Raw genomic sequence first — 20058 nt, 5'->3', positions numbered from 1 at the left:
CGTCCCCGTTCTTGCAAGCTTCTGTCAACCAAATCAACTTTAGTTGTTCCCGATTCGTAAGTAGGCACAGCAGGAGGTGGTTGACCATATACAACCTCATAAGGTGTCAGCTTTGATGAAGTATGAAAAGTAGTATTGTAGTGCCATTCTGCCCAAGGAAGCCACTGAAGCCACTTTTTTGGTTGATGACTGCAAAAACATCTCAAGTATGTTTCCAAACCCCGATTGGTAACCTCTGTTTGACCGTCGGTTTGGGGATGGTAACCAGAACTGAGACACAATTTGGAACCTTGCAGTGCAAAAAATTCCTTCCAAAAAGAGCTCAAGAAAACAGGGTCTCGGTCACTTACTATTGTGGACGGCATACCATGAAGTTTGAAAATATGATCAACAAACATCTGTGCAACTGAATGTGCAGTATATGGATGAGACAACGGCAGGAAATGAGCATATTTAGAAAGGCGATCGACGACCACAAAAATAATGGTTTTTCCCTTGCAAGGGGGAAGACCCACGATGAAGTCCATTGCTATATCCGTCCACACAGTAGAGGGAATGGGAAGTGGATTAAGTAAGCCAGGGGAAGCAAGAGTCTCAGTCTTGTTTTGCTGACAGACCTGACAAGCTGCCACCCACTGCATCACATCCGATTTCATACCTTGCCAATAGAAGGACCTGGAGATCCGCTTATAAGTCTTAAGGAAGCCAGAATGTCCGGCCATTGGAGTGCAATGATGCTCATAGAAAATTTTTGCTCGCCAAGAACTCGATGGACTCAGTACAACCCTGCCGTTATACTTCAGAAATCCATTATCAAAATGGTACTTAGTTGCGGAAGTGGAAGCACCATCAGAAGACAAGGATAAGTCTTTAATCTTGGCAAGAATCCAAGGGTCTTGTTCTCCATGCCGCCGTATATCATCCAACCAACCCATGTACGGATACGAAATGGCAGACAACTCAACATCAGAATTCATTCGAGAAAGGGCATCAGCAGCAATATTATCACATCCTCGTTTGTATTGGATCTCGTAATCGAACCCAAGAAGTTTAGAAATCCACTTTTGTTGAAAAGGGGTGTGAGCTCTATTTTGTAAAAAGAACTTCAAACTGTGATGATCAGTTTTAATAAGAAAGTGTCTGCCTTGAATGTATGACTGCCACTTCTTGATTGCATGCACAATTGCCAACATTTCTCGTTCATAAGTGGACATTGCTTGAGCTCTAGGACCTAATGCTTTGCTTGTAAAAGCAATTGGTTTACCACCCTGATGTAAAATAGCACCGATTCCAGTATTGGAAGCATCAGTTTCGATTGTAAATTCTTTGGAGAAATCTGGTAAAGCAAGAACTTGGGGAGACACCATAATATCCTTGAGAGCTTTGAAAGCCACAGTAGCCTCATCAGTCCACTGGAAGGCATCCTTTTTTGTAAGAACTGTCAGGGGTCCACAAATCTGCCCATAGTTCGGAATAAACTTGCGATAATAACCCGTAAGGCCAAGAAATCCCCGTAAAGCCTTAACCGAGTGAGGAAGAGGCCAATCCTGTATAGATTTCAGTTTAGAGGGGTCTGCAGCCACCCCTTGCCTAGACACCACATGGCCTAAGTATTCAATTTGGGACTTACCAAAATCACACTTGGTTTTCTTTACAAATAACTGATGGTCTTGGAGGACATTGAAGACCAGGGACAAATGGTGAAGATGGGATTCCCAAGAGGCACTGTACACTAAAATATCGTCGAAGAAAACCAAAACAAACTTCCTCAAATAGGGTCGGAAAATCTCATTCATCAAACTTTGGAAAGTCGCTGGGGCATTTGTAAGCCCAAATGGCATTACCAAAAATTCATAATGACCATCATGGGTGCGAAATGCTGTCTTCTCAATGTCACGAGGATGTACTCTGATCTGATGGTAACCAGCTCGCAAATCCAACTTCGAAAAAAATTGAGCACCAAATAACTCATCCAACAATTCATCAATTAATGGTATTGGATACTTGTCCTTGATTGTTAACAAATTAAGAGCTCTATAATCCATGCGCATCCTCCAGCTATTATCTTTCTTTTTAACTAGCAAAACAGGTGAAGAAAATGGGCTGTTGCTAGCTCGAATAAAACCCGAGTCTAATAATTCCTGGACACATTTCTCAATCTCAGATTTTTGTAAAGGACCATACCTATAAGGCCTTGCACTTGGAGGCTTGCTGCCTTCCAAAAGAGGGATTCTATGGTCATGAGAACGGGAAGGAGGCAGTGTGGTTGGGGCTTGGAATACAGAAGCAAACTGAGATAATAGACTATCCAACTCAATTGTTTGAAGAACAGTGAGATCCCCAATAATAGCAACCTGAGTCTCGGGCTCAATGAAGAAAAGAACTACACCGAAAGGACCTTGAGACAGCAATTTCTCCACTTGACAGGTTGAAATGGGCAGTGGTGAAGGGGGAGGAGAACTACAAAGACAATAGTGCTTGCTACCCAATGTAAAGTCCATTTTCAGCTTGTCAAAATCCCAAAGAATAGGACCCAAAGTTCGCAACCATTGAGCTCCTAAAACCACATCACAACCACCCAATTGTAGTACATAGAAATCAGAAATATACTCATATTGTTGAATCTGCAACTTAATCTGAGAACAACAACCCTTACTGGAAATGGTTCCCCCATTTGCAATCATGACCTTAAAAGAATTATTAGAGTCAACCTTCCAACCCAATTGTTTGGCAGTAGACAAGCTAATGAAGTTATGTGAGCTACCCGAATCCAACAACACAACAACTGGACAATTTTTTATGAACCCAGAAACCTTCATAGTTTGAATATGTTGAGGAGCTGATGAACCAAAAACTGCACAAGCTGTAATTTCAATTTGTTGATCATCTTGACCCTCACCACTTATATCCTCAATCCTATCAGCAGAAAGGTCTAATAGTAGTAATTGCTGAGTAGCACAAACATGACCCCGAACCCATTTCTCTGGACAAGAATAACACAGCCCCTTTTTCCTACGATCTTGAAGTTCTTCAAAGGACAGTTTCCTCACATTACTAGCCCTAGATGTGCTAGAAGACGAATTATTACCCGAGAACAGAGGCACCGATTTTGAGGTTGTAACATTACTGAAAGAAGACGCAGAATTTCTGGAGAAATTTCGAACCTTGATATCTGAGAGTTTGATGTCCAATTGGAAAGCCAGAGCAATTGCTTCATGTACATCAGATGGCCGAAGCAATTTGACATCGTGACGCAACTCCGGTATCAGCCCCCCAATGAAACAACTGCGTAGCATTACTGGACCAATCTCCGTAGTCCGATTCGCTAACCGACGAAACTCAGAGACGTACTCCTTAAGAGACCCCAACTGCTTCAATTGAACTAGGGCTTCGGTAAAGTCCGCGAATTCAGAGGGCCCAAATTCTTTACAGAAGATGTGAACAAAATCTTTCCAATTTGGATAATTCTTGATGCAGTTCCGCCATTGAAACCATTGTAAAGCTTCATTGTCCATATGGAAGGAAGCCATTCGTACCTTTTGTTTATCATCGACAGTGAAGTAATCGAAATAGTGCTCCGCCCGGTAAACCCACGCCAAAGGATCATCGCCGTCCGAGAAGCGAGGAAACTCAAGCTTGATCAATGGCGGCCGTGGTTGAAATGACGAATCTTGACGGAAAAAACGCTGACCCATATGATCAATTGGATCTGAGAAGGTTTCTTCAGAATTACCCATGGGATTTGAAGAATTTCCATGGTCCCTAGGACCACGAAGAGGACGATCAGTACCCGCCAAATGAAATTCCAAGGCTGCAAATCGCGACTCCATGGATGCGATTACAGTGGACAAGTTCTGCATTGTCGACCCGATCGTTGCGACGGAAGATTGGATTTCTTGAACCGAACCTTCAAGAGCTGCTACTCGTGTATCCATGGTTTTGGCACGCGTTGTTGCTCGCGTCATACAAGAAGGGAAACGTGGACGATTGTTACTGGCTGATACCAAGAAATTTCGTCGCGTGCTATACAGAGCCTTGATCTCAGAGCTGTTTGTGCCGTACATGGACCTAACCGAAGAATGGTACTCCAGGACATTTCTTGATGCAGGTGAATTTGGTTTTGGCCAATCTGCAGTGTCACTTGAGCCACTTAGGGACTGCCCAGCAAATGCAAAATTCATGGACGCTTATGTTGCTGGACTAGATGGAAAACCAAATAAAAAGTCCAAAGTTATTTGCATTTTTGAGCGACATGATGGAGACATAATGTGGCGCCACACCGAGTCTACCATATCAAAGAAAGGGGTAAGTGTTACTCCCTAGCTCAAATTTTTGAACTCAAGTGTGAGAGGGATATGGCTTGGTTGTTATTTAAGTGCAACATAGGGATGTGAATTGCCCTAGTAAATAGCTTAACCCACGGTTGCAATAGTGGTACGTGTTTGATTTATTAAGTTGGAAGAGGTTTGCTTGATTTAGTTGACATTGATAGTGGTGTTGCAGATAAGCGAGGTTAGGCCAGAATTGAGCTTAGTGCTAAGGATGGTGTCAACAGTGAGCAATTACGACTATAATACTAAAATAAGATATATCATTTTTTTACCATATAACGTGACATTTGTGATGTGTTTTTAATAAGAAACATAATATTTCATGTCTAGCTATATTAAAAGTGTACTTCTGCTGTTAATGTGATCGCTAATATGTTGGATATGCTAGCATTATTCTTTGCGAAACCTTATATATTTTTCAAAGTAGCTAACTTGGAAATTTTTTTGGCTCCGTTCCATGTCTCATCCTATGACTAGATATACAAACAAATAGTTACAATCTGTAAAACAACTGGTTACACCTAAAATTTCATCCTTGTTGCAGGTGGGGCTAACTGGTTGTTTGGAAGTGAAGGGAACAGAGTACACTAACACACAAACAAATAGAGGAGGAAGTGTACGGTACTCTTGTAACAGAAAATAGAGTGGCTGTCAACCATGATCACTTTCTTACCTGTCACCTTGATCTTGATGGTGAAGCCAACTCCTTTGTCAAGTTGCAAACAACCAGAGCGGGTGACCCAAAGTCACCCAGGAAGGGTTACTGGAAGGTAGTCAGCGAGACGGCTAAAACGGAGTCTGATGCAAAGATCAAGCTTGGCTCCATTGCTGCTGATCTGGTGGTTGTGAACCCCAACAAGAATTATACACAAATCCTAGGAGGCTTCACTAAGTACAATGTGTGGGTTACACCATATAACAAATCAGAAAAATGGGCAGGGGGACTATATGCTGATCAAAGCAGGGGGGATGATACCTTGGCTACATGGAGCAGTAGGTAGCTACTAATTAATCGTTTACCCTAATTTTTTTATTATTATAGGTTAAGTAGTGAAATTTACCATGATGTTTAGATTAATTTCATTGTTTCAGGGATAGGGACATTGAAAATAAAGACATTGTGTTATGGTACACCATGGGTTTTCATCATGTGCCATACCAAGAAGATTTTCCCATAATGCTAACGATCAGCGGCCAGTTTGAGCTCCGGCCGAGCAATTTCTTCGAAAGCAATCCAATATGTGAGGGGTTCAAATTGCTCATCCAGCTTCAGCATTGTCACAGGAAGAAACTCTGCTTGAAGGAAAATGAACATCCCAGTGTTTCACTCTGTTTATACTCCTTGTACATTTCCTAGTGTAGGAGGAGGTACCACTTTGAACGAAATTCCATACATTTTTAACAATGACTGCATGTCATGCTGTACTGATAATCATACAATTTCTTAATTATTGAGTAAACTCAATTAATTTTGTTTGCTCTTAATGCAAGAAAAATACCCCAAAAAAAGAAAAAAAAAATGGGAGAGGCTGAGAATGGAAGGCTAAGAAATTGTTAATTAAGCCATTGAAGACAGCCCTGTATAGTTCATTTGGTATTCTAGGCTAGAAATTCTATAAGAAATTTCCTTGAAGGGTTTGCCTTGTGAAAGAAATTTCCTAGTACTGAACTAACGTCTTGTAAGAAGCACTTTTGTTTGTAAGTACTTATCCTAATAGCGTTTTTATTAGAAGTACGTTGAAATTTAATTAAGAGAAATGATAATCACACTCTTTTTCTCTTCGTACACACTCCAAGTCAATTGTTGCCATTTGGTTTATTCAATCATATGACTAGAAATAAGGAGGGGTGTGTAAGAGGAGAAAAAATGTGTGTGATTCTAGTTACAATACTGAACATGAGTATGTAAGTGGCTTCTTGTTCAAGTGCTAATTAAGAACGTTTATCTCTGCATAATTTTTCCTTCTTCATGGTATAAGTAATTTAAATACAATAATCTATTATTGTTAAATCTTTATAGGCATCGACACACTTATTATTAAACTTGTAACATGTGACTTATTTAAGAGAAAACAGTTGCAAAGACAAATGTGTACAATGATGATTCATGGTGCCTCCTCACTTAATAAACAAAGACTCAGAAGCAAAGCAAAGCAGCTGCAATTAAATATGAGTGCAACGCAAAGGACTAGTGAAATGCAAGGACCTGCAAAATTAAAGTCCAGGAAGATTCAGTTGTCCCATTGAAGTCAGAGAAAACGATGAGTTCGTCGTAGATTTGGCCACCGGCTCCATCATATCCATCCACGTCCACACAGGTCCAGGACACCCTCCTCTCACCTTTACCGAGCTTTTCCTAACTAGTAAGCTTCCTCTCAGTCACCCCAAATTCATAAACTCAATTTCAGTCAGGGGATTGAATTTATCTGAAGTTTCATGCCTACCCTTTTCAATTGGATGGTAGGGAGAAGATATTACCAAGTGAGCTGTAAAATTTCAATGCTTCTATAGAGGAGGATCAGTCACGTGAACACAGACGGTCTTAGTTATTGGAGCGATTCTTTCTACGTTTTTTAACAACCAAGATCTCAGTCTACTAACTAGCCATGTTTGGGAGTATTATAAATTCTCTTAACCATATAGACTACGAACCCCACCAAGATGTTGATTTCCTAAGTAATAACTGTTGGAGAGCAATTTAGAAACAACAAAATAACAGAAATATAGAACCGAAATACTTATATTTTATTATTCAAAAATACTGCAATACAAAATGCAAGTACACAATAATTACAAAAAATTAAAATGATACTAACTTGAATGAATTGAAGGTAGAGGCTAGCGCAAAAGCTATGTCCTTCAAATAGTATTTCCGTCACACTCTTGTGTTTGTGGTTCTACAATGTCTGCTCGACCAGGATACAACTACCTAATTCTACAACCCACACTGATTATAGAACTCTAGCGAATTGCCTTATGTGTTTACTCTCTGAAATTTTGTACGGAAGACAAGGAGGAAGAAAAAATGATTTTTGATGGAACTAAGGACTCCAGTTATATAGGCTCTTTCATACCTCTTCAAACACCTTTTGGATGTATCTGAAGCTATACAACTCTTTCCAAAGAGTTGTGTCTATTAATCAAAACGTTTTTAATTAATTTAATTAAAAACTTAATTCGAAATTAAAACTAATTGATCAAAGTAATTTTAATTCCTTGGCCCCAAGGCTCAAGGCCCTTGTCTTGATTAATTAATATTAATATTATAGTATAATCATCAAGCCTAATCCACACAATTAGTGGCCCAAACCTCAATCCTCATTCCAAATGGTCCCTCAATCCTCATTCCAAATGGTTCAACACCTAATCAAAAATAAAAAGGACTTGACCTATATAAAGGCCTTTGACAAATTGTTGTTTCCCGATGTGGGACAATGGGAGCTCAAAAATCCATCAATACCCCACATTTTGAGCCAACTATTAGGTCCTAGGGTAAGGTGAAAATGAGAGTAAACAATAGATGCGACACATATCAGGGGAGATGTCTTTTGGACTTGAACCTACCTTAGTATATACTTATCGGATTTACTAGATGACGCAGTGAATATAAAATCTTAAATTGTTCATCTCCCAGTAAACCAAGACAATAAGCAAAACATTTGTCACACCAACACATTGCAAATTCATACGTTTGTGTTCATTTTGGTCATGGACAAATCCTGGATTCATGAGAGCTTTAGAGAATGTAGCCATGTAATTCTCATAAATGCGACCCCACATTTACTCTCATATAGGTGATATTGATTAAGAATAGGCTTCTACTATTCCACTTGATTTACAAGTATCAATATCATTAAACTAATGTATCTGACACCATCAGTAGTCACCACACTTCTTCCATCATAAGAATGGGTATGTAAGTGTGTTTCTTCTTGAATCTAGCCAAACCAGTTTGCCTATTAAACCTGGACCATAGGATCTTCAATCAACTAGGTTAGGTTTCCGTTTGGCAGTTTCATTTTACACTATTGGCTTTAAATCCATTTCCCTCGATGTATGTTTAACTTGCTCTCTAGATAAACCTTTAGTGAGCGAATCTGCAATATTATCTTTTGACTTAACATAGTCAATAGAGATTACACCACTAGAGAGCCATTGTTTTATAGTATTATGCCTTCGTCTAATTTGTCTAGACTTCCCATTGTATACACTATTTTTAGCTCGATATTGTGCAACTAAACTATCACAGTGTATACATATGGCTGTTACAGGTTTAGGCCATATGGGAACATCTTCCAAAAAATCTCTTAGCCACTCAGCTTTTCCTCCAAACATATCGAGAGCGATAAATTCCAATTCCATAGTTGATCGGGCTATACATGTTTGTTTGGAAGATTTCGAAGATATTGTTGCTCCTCCTAAAGTAAATACATATCCACTTGTGGATTTCGTATCAGTACTATCCGATATCCAATTCGCATCAGTAAATCCTTCAAGCACAGGAGGATACCTTGTATAATGCAATCCATAATTCATTGTATACTTTAAGTATCTCAATACTCGAATTAAAGCTTCCTAATGATCATGCCCAGGATTGCATGTATATCTACTTAGTCTACTCACTAAGTATGCTATATCAGGCCTTGTACAGTTCATTATGTACATAAGGCTTCTAATAACTTGTGAGTATTCATGTTGAGATATAGCATCTCCTCTATTCTTCTTAAGTTTGTTATTGGCATCAAAACAAGTAATTGCATCTTTACTTTCCAAATTACCATATTTTCTAATTGTAGCTTCTATATAATGGGACTGTGTAAGAATATATCCTTCTTGTTTTCTTTTTATTTTTAAACCAAGAATCACATTAGCTAATCCAAGATCTTTCATATCGAAACTTGATTTCAATATCTTCTTGGTCCAATTTATTATCTCTTTGTTAGTTCCCATTATAAGCATATCATCTACATATAAACACAACATAACGAAAGCATTATTTTGAGTTTTTGTGTAGACACACTTATCACACTCATTTATCTTAAAACCGTGTGTGATCATAATATGGTCAAATTTTTCATGCCATTGCTTTGGAGCTTGTTTAAGCCCATATAGTGATTTCACAAGTTTACAAACTTTGTGTTCTTGACCTTTAACCACAAACCCCTTGGGTTGTTCCATATATATTTCCTCATCTAAGTCTCCATTTAAGAACGCAGTCTTTACATCCATTTGATGTATTTCCATGTTATGGAGTGCAACTATAGCAATCAACAGTCTTATTGACGTAATTCTCGTTACAAGCGAGTATGTATCTAAGAAATCCAAACCATGTTTTTGACGGTATCCTTTAGCTACCAAACGAGCCTTATATGTCTCAATTGTACCATCAGGTTTTAATTTCTTCTTAAAGATCCATTTGTACCCAATTGGCTTATTGCGAGGGGGCAAATCGACTAATTCCCATGTATGATTTTGCATAATGGAATCTATTTCACTGTTAACTGCATCCTTCCAAAATGGAGCTTTAGGAGTGGACATGGCCTCCTTGAATGATTGAGGTTCTGTCTCGGTTAATAAGGTCACAAAATCAGGCCCAAAGTCCTTTCGAATTTTTGTCCTTTTACTCCTTCTAGGTTCAAGTTCTTTTTGAACTCTAGACGAGGATGAACCATCATCATGTTCTCTAGGTTAGTCATTAACCTCAGATACATCATCATGTAATCTCTTTTTCAACAAATTAGACTTGCCTATTTTGTATGGAAATATATCCTCAAAAAATATTGTATTTATAGATTCTATAATAGTATTGACATGTATATCACTTACTTTAGAATGAAAAAGTAAGAATCTATAAGCTGAACTATTAGATGCAAAACCAATAAAAACACAATCTATAGTTTTAGGCCCTAATTTTGTTCTCTTTGGCAATGGGACTTGTACTTTTGCCAGGCAACCCCACACTTTAAGCAATTTAAACGTTAGGGTTCTTCCTTTCCATAATTCATATGGTGACTCCTTTCTCGTTTTAGGTGGAATTCGCTTCAAAAATTTTTTTGCAGTAAGTAAAGCTTCACCCCACAAATTGTGTGGAAGCCTAGAGCTATTCAACATAGAATTGATCATGTCTTTAAAAGTCTTATTTTTCCGTTCGGCAACACCGTTTTGTTGCAATGTATAAGGGGCTGTTGTTTGATGAATTATGCCATGTGTGGCACAAAATTCAGCAAAGGCATGAGACTCATATTATCCTCCCCTATCGGACCTTAAGACTTTAATCTTCTTGTTAAGTTGATTCTCAATGTCTGCCTTATATGTCTTAAACATATCCAAGGTCTCATCTTTACTATGAAGTAAATAAACATAACAATACTTACTAAAATCATCTATAAATGTTACATAATAGTTCTTTCCACCACGAGTTGGATATGATCTAAAATCACACAAGTCACTATGAATTAAATCTAATAAATCATTGGATTTTTCATGCATTGATTTAAAGCTTTAACTTGCAAATTTCGATTCTGTACAAGTCTCACATTTAACATTATCTAGATAATCAATTTTGGGCAGCAAACCTAAATTATGCATTCTAAAAAGAGAACGAAAATTTACATGTCCTAATCTAGAGTGCCATAAATTAGACGAATCAACAATATAAGCAAAAACATTATTTATTTCATTCATAGTATTAGCAAGTACATTTAGTTTGAATAATCCATCAGCAAGGTAACCCTTCCCTACAAACATTCCTCCTTTAGTTAGTACAAACTTATTGGACTCAAAAACTAGTTTGAATCCCTTGTTACTAAGGATAGGACCAGAAACAAGATTCTTACTTATATCGGGGACATGCAGGACGTCAAGGAGGGTTAATTCCTTTCCACAAGTGAATTTCAAAACACATTTTCCTATTCCAGCCACAATAGATGCAGATGCATTTCCCATAAACAGTTGCTTGTTCCCCTCGATTTTCTGGTACGTAGAGAACATATTTCTGTCACCACATACATGGCGAGTCGCACAGGTATCTATCCACCAATCAGCATGGTCAGATACAATGTTGACTTCAGAAATCATTGCAGCCAAGGCATCAACATTGTTTTCAATCAGGTTCGCGCGGTTGTTGTTGCCTTGATTTCTAGGACCTTGATCCATTCGATGGCGACATTCTTGAGCCCTTTGGCCTTGCTTTCCACAAACCCAGCAACTTCCCTTGATTTTCTTGAAGTCTTTGCCTTTCGCACCAGGGACAAAGTGTTTTTCCTTCTTCTTAGTTTTTTGGAATTTTGGCCTTTGCTTTGATGAACTTCCTTCAACAACATTAGCCTTGGCTCCCATACTCAAAACCAGGCTCTTCTCATTTTTTCTGTTATCTTCCTCAATTCTCAGCCTTACAATGAGATCCTTAAGGGTCATCTCCTTACGTTTGTGCTTGAGATAATTCTTGAACTCTTTCCAAGAAGATGGCAGTTTTTCTATAAAGGACGCCACTTGAAAGGACTCATTGATCACCATCCCTTCAACATGAATGTCATGGATGATTTTCTGGAAATCTTCAGTTTGAGAGATAATGGACTTGGAATCCACCATTTTGTAGTCTAAAAATTTGCCCACGACAAATTTTTTTGAACCAACATCCTCGGTTTTATATTTTTTTCTCAAGTGATTCCCAAAGTTCCTTGGCTGTTTTGCATGTCACATAGACATCATACAACGAATCATCTAATGCATTGAGAATATAGTTTTTACAGAGGAAATCATTATGATTCCAGCCATCTATGGTCGTCAAAGTTTTTGCAGAAAAAATATTTTCTCCATCTGCAATAGACACAATCTCGTGCAAAACATTAGCCAAATTTAGTGTTGTCAAATAAAACAACCAAATTTAGTGTTGTCAAATAAAACAACATCTTCTGCTACCATCTTTTGAAGCCTCCCCCCTTAAATTTCTCAGGCTTCTCAGAATGAGGTTTAGTTCCTGATTGTTCCATACTATTCGAAGATTATTGCAAGTATTTTTTAATAATAAAGTAAAAGTATTTCGATTCTGTATTTCTGTTATTTTGTTGTTTCTAAATTGTTCTCTAACAATAACAATCGTTTGTTCATGATGACATGGATTGAAATGGGACTAGATATTTAATTTGTAATTAAAACTTGCAATAAATTACAACTGCAATGGGATGAAAACATCACTTATTAAGCTCTTAGAATTATTAATCACTCATGACAAATAAAAAGTCCCCAGCTAGTTTTTGGCGGTGCAATTAGGCGAGTGGTGCTTAGAAGGTATGGTTCTAACTTTAAGAACAGGACTTCTCTCAAAGAAATTGGTTGGCCTGAGCTCAAATCCACCACTCAATGTTGGCATCATTGGAAAATCCTCTTGGCAAGGATTGTGGTGAAACCCAATTGTGTACCACAACACTATATCCTTGTTCTCGATTTTCCTATTCCTGTATACATAAAACACAATTCACACCAGTCAACCAAAATGAATAAGAGAAATCACAAGTGTTTTGTAATCTTTTGCTGCATTAACCAAATTTAATCACAGTTTAATTAATACCTGCTGCTCCACACATCTAATGTGTCCTCTCCTCTACTTTGATCAACATGTCTTCCTCCTGCCCATTTTTCGGACTTGTTGTATGGTGTAACCCACACATTGTACTTAGTGAAAGCGCCGCGTATTTGCGGGTAATCATCCTCTAACAATAGGGGTCCTGCAACTGCCCCAGGGATCAAACGATAGCCAAATGGGTTCCCGGCTTTGGTCTTCTTAATAGGGTTTACCACAACCAGGTCAGCTGGCTTCAAACCAAGGCGAATTCTTGCATCTAACTCAGTTTTAGCCGTCTCGCTTACAATATTCCAATAACTCTTCCTTGGTGTGTTGTGGCCCGTTGCTTGTTTCGTCACAAAATTATTCTTGACAAAGGAATTGGTTTCACCATCCACATCAAGGTCAAGATGGTATGTCAAGAAATGATCATGGTTCACAGCAATGCTATTACCTGCCACCAATGTGCCAAAAACTTCCTCCTCTATTTGGTCTATCTGGGTGTAATTAACTGCTTCAATTTCTAGCACACCTGTTAGCCCCACCTGTTTAAGAAATTGAAGATCAACAAACCTTAATTGTCAAGTGCAACATTAAGCGTAACATCTGTTGACACATGCTCATGTTGTCAAATTATGAATATAGGTAGAACATTTTGATCTTATAATAAACTAACATGACCAATCATCCAAATTCACGGACAAATATATACAGTTTAGTTGGCAGATAGTTATCCAGATTATCATTCTATAAGTTAACTTAAAATTTAAACAAGTACATTTATACACTATAAAACCCTAGCTATCATATAATATACCTCCATTTTGATGGAGCCACTTGGCTTGAACTCCCAATCAATTATGTAGTCATAGTTGCCTACAGTTGAAACCGTCCTCACAACCAGAGTGACCTCAGCCCTAACTTCTGTGATCTGCAATTCCGTTAACCCTCGATTACCACCACATTTTCATCAAAAAACTAATCAATCAAACTCATTTGAAAAATAAGAAGAAAACTTTATCATTACCACTATATCTGGGATGGTCAATTCAGTGTGGCGCCACAAGATGTTGCCTGCATGTCTCTCAAAGATGCAATAAGCATTCGATATCTTCACCGGCGTGCCATCCTGGGCAGCATAGTAGGCGTCCATGAACTGGGCATTGGCTGGGCAGTCGGTCAACGGCTCGAGTGAGACTGTGGATAGACCAAACCCAAATTCTCCACAGTCGAAGAAGGTTTTGTAGTACCATTCTTCTGTGGGGTCCATGTACGGCACAAAGAGCTCGGATACAAAGCCTCTGTACAAAACCTTCCTGTACTCGTGCATTTCAAGATCATATATTGATGCTTGAGATAAAATCACACCCGTTCGAACATCAAATCCGAGATGGAAGATCCAATTGGCCCAGCTGATGATGATTACAAATAAGAATATTAGTAAATTGTAAAACGGAATAAATTTCTGGGTATTAAATTGAATAATCAAATGGACGGTTATGATTAAACAAGATGTGTACGAGACTAAAAAAATGTAAGAAAATTACTTCCTATATAAATATTATATTATACAAATTAAAGTGTATAGAAAAGAAAGAAAAAGGACACAATGATCACATTGATTTAGAGTCAATGAAACAAACAATGAAGTAAAACAATCATAAAACAATATAAAGAATACAAGTAGTGGTTTATGTAACCAAAACACTTCGGTTATGCGTTCAATATAAAATTAACATTGCCACTCAGTACTACTATTTGAGGGTATCCCTCTTCACTTATAAGTAAGAGGTTTTAGGTTTGAATTTTGTAGATGATGAATTCAATACTAAATTAAGTTTTCTATTGTATGGCTTAGATGAACTCATCCTCCTCTTAGAGCAGTTCCACCATTGCTAAGCCCCCCTCCCCCCCAAGGCTATTCACTATTTAATCCACCCAGTGAATAATAACTGTCTTTTGCATCTCTACCCCTACACTAAATAGCCCTGACAATAGGCAATAAAATATTAGTATTTTTTTTAAATAATACAAAATAATTTTATTTGTAATTTCGGATAGGATTTTTAATTGATCTCGTTGTACCATTTTCTATTAAAAATTTTATTTTTATTTTTTTAATTTTTTCTTTTCACATGGTGCAGCACACCATTCCAAAACCTTTGTTTTTTCACATGATGCCGATGCACCATTACAAAACCTTTTTTTTATTATTATTTTTTTCTTCTTTTCACATGGTGCCAACGCACCATTCCAAAAGTTATGTGTTTTTTTTTTCTTTTTTTTTCAAGCTCAGCGGCTCTCTCTCACTTGAGCTCCGGAGGCAGGGCCTCAGACTCTGGCAACATCAATAGCCAATCCATGCAAATATTCACAGTTTTTCCTTAGTTAAGTAGGTAAGGGATCGCCAACTCCTTAGTTAAAATCTCTCTCTCTCTCTCTCTCTCTCTCTCTCTCTCTCTCTCCCAAAAACAAATCCCAAATCATGCAATCTGGGAGCGTGAGTGGAAAGAGGGGGTGTGGGGGCGAAGGCGGTGTGGGGTGCAACTGAGGAGGGACTGGATCTCTCCCATTTGTCTGTGGGTGTATCATCAGCCTCGGTGACAAACTCTAGTGAGAGCCGTTGAGTTCGAAGCATGTTGGGTTTTACATTTTTTTTAATTTTCTTTAATTTTTTTACTTTTTTTATTAATTTTTTACATTTTTAATTAATTTTTTACAGTTTTTATTAATTTTTTACATTTTTATTAATTTTTTACATTTTTTATTAATATTTTTTATTTTTATTAATTTTATATTATGGCTGACGTCGCCCTGATGTTAGTCTTCTGTCACGTTGCCTTTAGGCTGGCAACTCGTGCTGGGCCTCTCCCTCGGGCTCGCTCGGGCTCCATCCCTAGCACAAGCTGGACCATCTCCCTCGGGCTATCTAGCCCTGTTCCAAAGCCAGTCCACCAAGCAATAGCCCACGGTGGAACTGCTCTTAGTGTAAAATATATTGTTGTATTAAAAAAAATATAAAATTAACATTACATTAACTATTGTGATTGGATTTATTTAATGATACTTAACCTACAATACAGTCTATATATATACATATATACATATATATATATATACACATATATACATATATATATATATATGTATACATATATCACTCAAATTTGCAGACTTAGTCCAATTTAATTCTTTTTTTTTTTAATTCAATCTATATTACAATTCTTAATTATAAGCCCTAAATATTAACGTATCCCAACTGACAAGTACTCTGGTAACAAAATCAAAACATGTGCAATAGAAAACAGAATAATCCAACCCCAATCAGAATTTCTTCTCAGAAAATTGTTAGGGAAATCACATATTTTGTACCATAATTGTGCATCATCTGATAGTAAGTAATGTGCACATATCACGTTAATTAATAAATTTATCTCATTGAACAATAATTGTATGCATCACTTACTACATGAGAAAATATACCAAATATAATATAAATATGTGATCTCCCTGGTATTATTTATTTATTTTTTATTTTTTTAAATTCACGAACATTAATATGTGACATATGTTTGGGCAGGGGGCCACGCCTGGATTTAAGGAAACCATACTCCAAGTCGTCAGCTGTAGAATTTTGTGAAATTTGTGTGACGATGCCATCAAATGTGGACTCAAAATATGAGTACACTTCTTGGAATTCAATTTTTTTTAGCTAAAATTCATTATTGTAAATTTCTTTAACAAAAACCCAATGACTGGGTTCCAACTAAGTAATATCCATAATTAAGTTTGACTTGGCAAAATTGATATTTTTGGATGTCTAATTTAATCCTAATAATGAGAAATTTTTCCAAGTACTTGGAACATGAAGTGACGTGGAGTTCCCAACAAATAGAACCATAACACCTAGCTATTTCAATTTTAAAGAAAAAAAAATTGCCACGTTGTCGTTTAAGTGAAGTTTTGTTAAATAACCAGAATTTTTGGTCAACTAAATTCCAAATTTATCCCTTCCACTCCAAACACCCACAACACCAGCGACTACCCACCTCTATCACCGCCCTGTGACTCTGCCAACGACGCCCCATCCATTCTCTTTTCCTCTTTTACTTTCTCCTCTTCCCTCTTTTCTCTCCCATTCTTATGTTGACATGTAACCCGAGAGTACGTAGTCAGCTGCACCCTCAGATCCGTTGTCGCCAACCTCCTATTTAAGGCCTTGTGAGCTAAATCCCGATCAGTTAATCATGTTTAAGGGTTTTAGAGCAATCATTATTTTTCTTATTTTATTTTGATTTTGATAATATTTAATTTATCTACAAAATGATTAAGCATGATTAAAATTGTAAAGATGGGATGGATGGTTTCACGAGAGAAATGGTGGAAATGGACTACGGCGCGGATTTTTTTTGCGGCGGGGGGGGGGGTTGGTTCTGGGGATTGGAATCGATTAGTGACTTTTTTATTTATTATTTTTATCAAAACAAGTAATTTTTGAAAGAGTTATCTTTGTTTTAATTGCTATTTTATAGGTGTCAGTAACTAATTAGTTGGGAACACCACCTGTTATGCTTATGTGTGTGTAGCCGGTCCTTTGAAAAATTTCTCCCTAATAACACTGACTTTGGAGAGATTTTTCAGTGTGATCGGAACACGAGATGGTACACCACGTGTCACTATGCAAATAGTGGGATATGCGAGATAAAAAGTTAATAATTTAAAAAGTAAAATTTCCCACTACTTATATAAAAACACGTGGTGTACCATCCGTATTCCGGTTACAATGAAAATTTTCCTTGACTTTTGGGTCTCTCATTTATTATCTACATTTATTTTACATTATTTCATCCGATTAAATATCTTCAAATGCCTTATGCTCATTTGGAAAGAAATTTAAATGTCATGATTCATGTGCATTTAATAACAAAAATTACATGATATCAATGTTTTGTTCCTTATAGAGTTGTTTTTCACATCATGGTAACAGGTAAATTAGTATATCCTACAAATATAAAATAGTTATTTTATTCAAATTATCAATATTTTAAATATAATATAGGTAATTATTTTGCGCAATATATATACATATATATAATAACAATATAAGTTCCGCAAGTGACCATTTACCACAATAGTGGAAAGGTGTTGTGTGATATCCCACATCACCTAGGGGAATGATCCTTATATGTATATTCTCATCCCTACCTAGCACGAGGCCTTTTGGGAGCTCACTGGCTTCGGGTTTCGTAGGAACTCCGAAGTTAAGCGAGAAGGGGGCTAGAGCAATCCCATGATGGGTGACCCACTGAGAAGTTGCTCGTGAGTTCCCAAAAACAAAACCGTGAGGGAATGGTAAGCCCAAAGCGGACAATATTGTGCTACGGTGGTGGAGCGGGCCCGGGAAGTGATCCGCCCCGGGCCGGGATGTAACAACTTGGTATCAGAGCCTAACCCTGGCCGTGGTGTGCCGACGAGGACGTCGGGCCCCTAAGGAGGGTGGATTGTGATATCCCACATCATTTATATAACACCTAAATTAGAAACATAATATGTCAGTATAATCGTCACACCAAAAACCTTCCTACAATTTCCACAAACAACAATGTTGACTACTAAGCATAGCAATAGGATTATAACCATATATTAAATACTCAAATCCACCAAGAATTCATTCAAGTACAATACTAATTATAGTTAATTAGTACAATGATTTAGTAGAACATCATGGGATAAAAATAAAAAAGAAAAAAGAAAACTAAATACAGCCAAAACTAAGGAATAACTACTACATGTGGTCAATGAAAAAGAGTACGTACGTAAGACACAGTTGTCTTTAAGATATGCTGGAAGTTAATTATAAAATAATTAATTAACTTAAGAAAAGAGTACGTACGTGAGACACAGTTGTCTTTAAGATATGCTGCAAGTTAATTATAAAATAATTAATTAACTTAAGACTAACCTGACAGTGTTGCCGTCGAGCTTGAACCCTTCGTCCCCCGACATAACTGGAGCACCATTTAGCTTTGGACCAAATGGAGGCTTCTGATTGGACGCTCGGTACTCAGTTCCCTCAGCTTTTGGCACAGGTGCAACAAACCTATCGATGTATTCAACGATCTTCAGCTCATCCAGATCAACCGCGACTGTTATTCCCTCCACTGGCCTCACGTACAAGTTTACACTATCTTTTTTGTAAAAACAATTAATCTTGATTGTTCTTTTAGTTTTGGCCTCCCCAAACCAACCAACTGAAAAAGGACCACACACAACTTCGGACATGTTAAGCCCTCTCTTTTTAATGGACTGGATAAAGGGTTTATATTTGAACGGGAGTTCAGCCGCAACAGATTTATCTTCATTGTTAAGCAAAGGGTATCCATGTTTGTTATCAAATTCAGTTTTGGAAACTATGGAACGGGTTGATATATCGACTATGAGCTCTAGGGTTTTCATTTTGAGTCTTAAAACGACCAAGGCACGGCGAGGAAGAGGAGGCGGGGTTTTGGTGGGTTTTGATTGCCATGAGAGGACGGTGGACTTTTCGGGTTCATCTAGGCCTATGTATTGGAAGCTCAGGTTTTGAGAAGGGTAGGATTTTTGGACTACGGTTTTGACATGGATGAACTCGGATGGTGTTAGAGGGTCTAGAGGATGGCACGAGGTTGGTGATGACAAGGTGATGAAAATGGAGAGGAGTAATATGAGACTTGGTGCCAATCTTGATGCCATGGCATGCATATTACAAATTAAGTTTTAAGCTTCTTTGGTCCCCTTAAATAAGAATTTGATCAGCAAGCTAGTATAGCACAAGTGCTAGTGGAGAGTTTCGACCACTTTAAGATTAGAAGCATAAACTTTAATCATGATTTAGCCCTGGGGTCAGTTTGGGATTACTGTGTTTTTTTTTTTTTTAAAAAAAAAACTACCCCTGCTATATCTTAAGAATAATCAGCTGCAAAATAAAGTAGTTGAGTGTTTGATAAATTGTGGTAAAATTTAATGCAAAAGTGATATAATTGTATATAATAACAAAAATAGACATAATAGAGTGGGCGATGACGACAATAACAGTAGTAAGGGCAATGGTTGTGACGGTGGTGGTGGTGGTGGCGATGCCATTAAAGGGGTGTGGTGCCAATGGTGGCGGTTGTGTTTATAGCG

The 20058-nt window shown here is 37.6% G+C and overlaps 2 protein-coding genes across 2 annotated transcripts; one reads left to right on the top strand and one right to left on the bottom strand.

The window, feature by feature from the left end:
* The first annotated feature begins 3933 nt into the window (after positions 1 to 3933).
* On the top strand, positions 3934 to 5332 carry LOC137732704 (amine oxidase [copper-containing] alpha 2, peroxisomal-like). The gene is made up of 4 exons (XM_068471993.1): positions 3934 to 4305; positions 4504 to 4554; positions 4876 to 4960; positions 5031 to 5332. The coding sequence occupies exons 1-4, from the start codon at positions 3934 to 3936 to the stop codon at positions 5330 to 5332; spliced, it is 810 nt and encodes a 269-aa protein (XP_068328094.1).
* Positions 5333 to 12450: 7118 nt separating this feature from the next.
* On the bottom strand, positions 12451 to 19559 carry LOC137731083 (amine oxidase [copper-containing] alpha 2, peroxisomal-like). Its single transcript, XM_068470157.1, has 5 exons — positions 18857 to 19559; positions 13922 to 14306; positions 13712 to 13825; positions 12901 to 13439; positions 12451 to 12787 (listed from the first exon to the last, which is right to left on the bottom strand). The coding sequence occupies exons 1-5, from the start codon at positions 19348 to 19350 to the stop codon at positions 12580 to 12582; spliced, it is 1740 nt and encodes a 579-aa protein (XP_068326258.1). The 5' UTR covers positions 19351 to 19559; the 3' UTR covers positions 12451 to 12579.
* Between the last annotated feature and the right edge of the window lie 499 nt (positions 19560 to 20058).

Source organism: Pyrus communis, chromosome 4 (genome assembly GCF_963583255.1).
Source record: "Pyrus communis chromosome 4, drPyrComm1.1, whole genome shotgun sequence".
Taxonomy (NCBI): domain Eukaryota; kingdom Viridiplantae; phylum Streptophyta; class Magnoliopsida; order Rosales; family Rosaceae; genus Pyrus; species Pyrus communis.
The sequence above is the reverse complement of the archived record's forward strand: the minus strand, read 5'-3'. Positions and strand labels throughout refer to the sequence as shown.

Coding starts and splice junctions, on each gene's coding strand:
- LOC137731083 (XM_068470157.1), bottom strand. CDS start 19,350: ATGAAAACCCTAGAGCTCATAGTCGATATATCAACCCGTTCCATAGTT. Junction 13,826..13,921: donor TGACCATCCCAGATATAGTG/GTAATGATAAAG, acceptor ACGGAATTGCAG/ATCACAGAAGTTAGGGCTGA. Junction 13,440..13,711: donor GTGGCTCCATCAAAATGGAG/GTATATTATATG, acceptor TTTCTTAAACAG/GTGGGGCTAACAGGTGTGCT.
- LOC137732704 (XM_068471993.1), top strand. CDS start 3,934: ATGGTTTTGGCACGCGTTGTTGCTCGCGTCATACAAGAAGGGAAACGT. Junction 4,306..4,503: donor CTACCATATCAAAGAAAGGG/GTAAGTGTTACT, acceptor GTGGTGTTGCAG/ATAAGCGAGGTTAGGCCAGA. Junction 4,961..5,030: donor AGGAAGTGTACGGTACTCTT/GTAACAGAAAAT, acceptor TTGATGGTGAAG/CCAACTCCTTTGTCAAGTTG.